Source organism: Erpetoichthys calabaricus, chromosome 9 (genome assembly GCF_900747795.2).
Source record: "Erpetoichthys calabaricus chromosome 9, fErpCal1.3, whole genome shotgun sequence".
In the NCBI taxonomy this organism is placed as follows: Eukaryota; Metazoa; Chordata; class Cladistia; order Polypteriformes; family Polypteridae; genus Erpetoichthys; species Erpetoichthys calabaricus.
In genome coordinates this window covers 67,012,820-67,018,819 of record NC_041402.2, presented here as the reverse complement: position 1 = coordinate 67,018,819, position 6,000 = coordinate 67,012,820, and the positions used below count along the sequence as shown (strand labels likewise).

Genomic DNA, 6,000 nt, shown 5'->3' with positions numbered 1-6,000 from the left:
ATAAACACACTCAGTCCACACTGGTGCCAATATAGTCATCTCTATAAATTATCACATACATTTTTTATAATGTAGAAAGAAAACCCAAACAGACAGAGGTAATGTTCCACTTTACTGTATATATAGCTCTTTTGCATGCAGGATGCTGGATTGGTAAAGTAGCAGCAAATGCAGTGGTACTGCTCCACCTTAGATTGATAGCTAAATTTTAACGGCTGTGAGAGTGATATTACTAATCTGATATTGCAGAGGTCGAGATAACAGAGGGTTGAATAAATTTATATCTCAGAGAAGATATAGCCATGTTATAATTTAGGCTGATGAAGAGTGTGATTTAAACCAGAAACAAATCATTTTACAAATGCCAACAAAAACATGATGATTTTTCTTGCCTTACAAAAAGAAAAGTTTCTTTAGATAGATAGAACAACATACATGTAGAGAAAAGCCAAGCAAAATGACACCCTTTATTGGCTAACTAAAAAGATTACAATATGCAAGCTTTCGAGGCAACTCAGGCCCCTTTTTCAGGCAAGATTTCAGGCCTCGAAAGCTTGCATATTGTAATCTTTTTAGTTAGCCAATAAAAGGTGTCATTTTGCTTGGCTTTTCTCTACATCCATAATGACTAACACAGTACAACACCCTAGTTTTACAACATACATTAAATTGTCAAAACCAACTGAGTTGTAAACCGTGTGCAAACCAAGCCATCTACTTTTCTTTAACCAACACCCCTTTTACTAAAAAATGATGGACTACAGTCAATGAAAAAGGACATATGACATTGGGTAATATTTGGATTTTTTTTTTCCAAAACAGTTTTCTGAATTCCAGCTGCAAGGAACCACAATGCTATGTTAACAATAGTAGTTTACATGTAATTAAAAATATAATGCACACGATATAGCAGTAAGAATTAAGCAATAACTAAACTTTTTGAAGCTTTAAATACTGCAGTAAACATTTTTCCAGATCTAAATTAACATGGTAACAGGAACCCAAATTATAGGTGTGTGTGTGTGTGGAGATTTAAAATTAAAGATGACAAAGCAAATAAGTTTATATTAAACAAAAAAAAAAATTAAATTAAAAAAAAAAAACACACTAGACCATGCATACAACATAAATACCACTAAACTACTGAGTCACAAGCAATTTCAATTTTTTTGCGAAGATTTTAAATTTCCACTTTTGTGAAAACAAAGCCCATTATTTAAATATACATTCTTTAAAAAGATTAAACACTGATAATTCCACAGTCCTGTAATAAGAACTTCAGTCTTCTACGATGTATTTTAAAAAAATAGCACCATGGGGAGAAAACTCTATAAAAACTGTACAAAATGTGCATAAATAAAAATAAATACCAAAATATGGTACAGTATTCATCCACATAAGTAGTTTCCAAAGTGTCTGTACAGTAAAATGTAACTTCAACATGGATATTTTTACAGTAACCTGTAGAAAGCTGCCCTTTTAGTATTTTAGGAAAAATAAAACTAGTAAACCTGTTTAAGTCTCTGTGTGTGTTTGTTTTTTAATCCAATTAACTTAACAGCCCAATTGTGGCACGCCCAAACAAAAAAATCTGCTTAGACCATATAACAATAGCAGTTTAGTTAAAGAATTTAACATTAAATGCCATACAGAAAAGTTATGTATTTTACTATGTGGAAGGGTAAATAAATTGTCACAGGCAACTAGCCTTATAAAAAGTAAAGTGTTTCACAGAAAACAAATTGAATTAACATTTCTTTAAAAGACACTGCAATACAGCTTAAAAAATGAAATTGCTGATGTGATGTTCTACTTCCTCATGAGAAGGATAAATTTTACTAATAAGGTTTTGTATGATGTTTCTTGCATGAGCATGTCTGCCTTCCTGTTGGCTTCACTGCTTTGTAGCTCTTCAAAAATCAAGGACTACTTTGGACTGTTCTGTGCTGCATTAGTACTTTGCTCCTTGTTCAGAATAATGCTGATGATCTCTCCTTCATGTTCCTTCATATGCTCCATTAATAGCTCCTTGTTCATAGACTCAAAACCACAGATGCAACAACAAAACAGCAAGACACAATATTCCATTCCCTCACGAAGTTGACCAAGTGCCGTCTTGTCAGGAGCATGTAATGATTTTGATGTACCTAACATCTTTGAGCCATCTGAAACCACTGTATTTTCTTCAGTTGCAGTGGTTATTTCAAGACCAGCTGCTGACTTTTCAATGCACACAGGACTAGCAGAAGCACTTTCAATAGCAGGTTCACACGGTATCCTTTTAGAAGCAGCACACTGAGATCTGCATGTGTTAGAGAAACAGACATAAGTGGAAAAAAAACAAAGTTCAGTTATAACATATTACGGTTTACAGCACTTCAGTGAAATCAGGTTTAGCAACTACTACTTTGAGATCTCTATAAAGAATGCACATCTATGTTCTTTATCTTCACCAAATATCTTAGGAAACACCACCTAGTCTAATGGGAAGTTCAACAGGAAAAAAAAAGATTAAGATTCAAAGTACATGATTTTTTTTTTTTTTCTCTATATAAATCCTCTTTAATAAAACCCCTGTGTGCGTCCATGTGTGTGTGTCTTCTGGTGAAGTGCACATGCGCGGGGCACAGTGCGATGCTTCAAAGGCCACCTGACGCGTCACACAAGACAGAGAGGGCGGGACCTATAAAATATCACGCGGCTGATCCAATCAGATTTCAGTAAATGAGGTAAGACCTAAAACATAACGCACGAAAAATCCAATTGGGTACTGAGACGTGGAGATCAGCTTCCCCAAAGAGGTGGGATTAGTGTTTGTTGTTGTGCAAGTGTTCACTCTGAGGATGTCAGATTTGCGATTAACAAACTTGGCCCGGTAAAGTGTCAGTCGTTGAAGGGGTTTTCCTAAATATACGAATTTTCATGATATTACAATAGGATGACTTTTAAAAGTTGATTTATTTTCGCGCACATAAAATCCGTTGCTGGGGAGACGCCACACATACAATAATCAGCTGCACGCCAGCACAGATTAAAATACTTGCTGGGGGAACTGCACAGTACTTGCTAGAGAGACGTATTACTGCGAGAGAAAATAAAAGGCACAAAATACAGTGACGCATATTACAGCCACATAAAAGCCAGTATTTATTGTATCAGAAAATAGACGGTCCCTTGCCATTTAATATAGACTGTTCCTACTAATGTTTATGCACTACTGTTCTATCGCCCGTTATTGTAACGGGCTTAATGTCTAGTATGGGAATAATTCTGTAGTGTAGTCAAAATGAAAGTCTGGAATGATGCTGCACAACATACAGTTAAGAAAGCCAAACAACAAAAATATAGTTAACGACAGGTTGATATAAATGCATCTGCAACTGATAAAGACTTTAGAAGTTTGGTATTTATAAGGTTGAAATTATTTCTTCACAAACAAGGTATACAGTAATTACTTGCTATATCGCGCTTCGACTTTCGCGGCTTCACTCTATCGCGGATTTTATATGTAAGCATATTTAAATATATATCGCGGATTTCTTGCTGGTTTGCGGATTTCTGCGGACAATGGGTCTTTTAATTTCTGGGACATGCTTCCTTAGTTGGTTTGCCCAGTTGATTTCATACAAGGGACGCTATTGGCAGATGGCTGAGAAGCTACCCAACTAGACGCGTATTACGTATTAAATAAAACTCCTCAAATATATTGTGAGCACGGGGGCTCTTCGCACCCCTAGAGGATACGGCCGCTCCTCAAAAAACGCTGAAAGATTACCTTCACATTGCTCTCTTCTTTGCTGGGCTTACATATGGCTGCTTTATCAAGCGATATGCTTCCTGCACGGTGCTTTGCATACTTAAAAGATCAAACAGCACGTATTGATTTTTGATTTTTACTTTTCTCTCTCTCTCTTTTGCTCTGCTCCGGACAGAGGGGGTGTGAGCAGGGGGGCTGTTCGCACCCCTAGACGATACGGACGCTCATCTAAAAATGCTGAAAGATTACCTTCACATTGCTCCCTTCTGTGCAGCTGCTTTGTGAAGCGACATGCTTCCCGCACGGTGCTTCGCATACTTAAAAGCTCGAAGGGCACGTATTGATTTTTGATTGTTTGTTTTTCTCTGTCTCTCTCTCTCTGACATTCTCTGCTCCTGACGGAGGGGGTGTGAGCGGCTGCCTTCCTTGCAATTGCTTTATATGGCGGTGCTTCGCATACTTAAAAGCCAAACCGCCCTATTGATTTTTGTTTGCTTTTTTCTCTCTCTGACATTCTCTGCTCCTGACGCGCACTCCTTTGAAAAGGAAGATATGTTTGCATTCTTTTAATTGTGAGACGGAACTGTCATCTCTGTCTTGTCATGGAGAACAGTTTAAACTTTTGAAAAACAGACAAATGTTTGTTTGCAGTGTTTGAATAAAGTTCCTGTCTCTCTACAAACTCCAGTGTTTCTGCGCAAATCTGTGACCCAAGCATGACAATAAAAAAATAACCATATAAACATATGGTTTCTATCCATCCATCCATCCTCTTCCGCTTATCCGAGGTCGGGTCGCGGGGGCAGCAGCTTGAGCAGAGATGCCCAGACTTCCATCTCCCCGGCCACTTCTTCTAGCTCTTCCGGGAGAATCCCGAGGCGTTCCCAGGCCAGCCGGGAGACATAGTCCATCCAGAGTGTCCTGGGTCTTCCCCGGGGCATCCTCCCGGTTGGACGTGCCCGGAACACCTCACCAGGGAGGCATCCAGGAGGCATCCTGATCAGATGCCCGAGCCACCTCATCTGACTCCTCTCGATGCGGAGGAGCAGCGGCTCTACTCTGAGCCCCTCCCGGATGACTGAGCTTCTCACCCTATCTTTAAGGGAGAGCCAAGACACCCTGCAGAGAAAACTCATTTCAGCCGCTTGTATTCGCGATCTCGTTCTTTCGGACACTACCCATAGCTCATGACCATAGGTGAGGGTAGGAACATAGATCGACTGGTAAATTTGACAGCTTTGCCTTGCGGCTCAGCTCCTTTTTCACCACGACAGACCGATGCAGAGCCCGCATCACTGCGGACGCCGCACCGATCCGCCTGTCGATCTCACGCTCTATTCTTCCCTCACTCGTGAACAGGACCCCGAGATACTTGAACTCCTCCACTTGGGGCAGGATCTCGCTCCCAACCCTGAGAGGGCACTCCACCCTTTTCCGGCTGAGGACCATGGTCTCGGATTTGGAGGTGCTGATTCCCATCCCAGCCGCTTCACACTCCACTGCGAACCGATCCAGAGAGAGCTGAAGATCACGTCCTGATGAAGCAAACAGGACAACATCATCTGCAAAAAGCAGTGACCCAATCCTGAGTCCACCAAGCCGGACCCCCTCAACACCCTGGCTGCGCCTAGAAATTCTGTCCATAAAAGTTATGAATAGAATTGGTGACAAAGGGCAGCCCTGGCGGAGTCCAACTCTCACTGGAAACGGGTTCGACTTACTGCCGGCAATGCGGACCAAGCTCTGACACCGATCGTACAGGGACCGTACAGCTCTTATCAGGGGGTCCGGTACCCCATACTCTCGGAGTACCCCCCACAGGATTCCCCGAGGGACACGGTCGAACGCCTTTTCCAAGTCCACAAAACACATGTAGACTGGTTGGGCGAACTCCCATGCACTCTCCAGGACCCTGCTAAGGGTGTAGAGCTGGTCCACTGTTCCACGACCAGGACGAAAACCACACTGTTCCTCCTGAATCCGAGGTTCGACTATCCGACGGACCCTCCTCTCCAGAACCCCAGAATAGACTTTTCCAGGGAGGCTGAGGAGTGCTATTCCTCTGTAGTTGGAACACACCCTCCGGTCCCCCTTCTTAAAGAGCGGGACCACCACCCCGGTCTGCCAATCCAGAGGCACTGTCCCTGATGTCCATGCGATGTTGCAGAGACGTGTCAACTAAGACAACCCTACAACATCCAGAGCCTTGAGGAACTCCGGGAGTATCTCATCCACCCCCGGGG

At 41.8% G+C, this 6,000-nt stretch overlaps 1 protein-coding gene across 1 annotated transcript in view; it reads right to left on the bottom strand.

The window, feature by feature from the left end:
* Nucleotides 1-718: 718 nt before the first annotated feature.
* znf507 (zinc finger protein 507) overlaps nucleotides 719-6,000 on the bottom strand; it is a 49,765-nt gene continuing 44,483 nt past the window's right edge. The window contains exon 7 of the mRNA XM_028809676.2: nucleotides 719-2,302. Within this exon, the coding sequence (XP_028665509.2) occupies nucleotides 1,927-2,302 (376 nt within the window). The 3' untranslated portion in view covers nucleotides 719-1,926. The remainder of the gene's footprint in view (nucleotides 2,303-6,000) is intronic.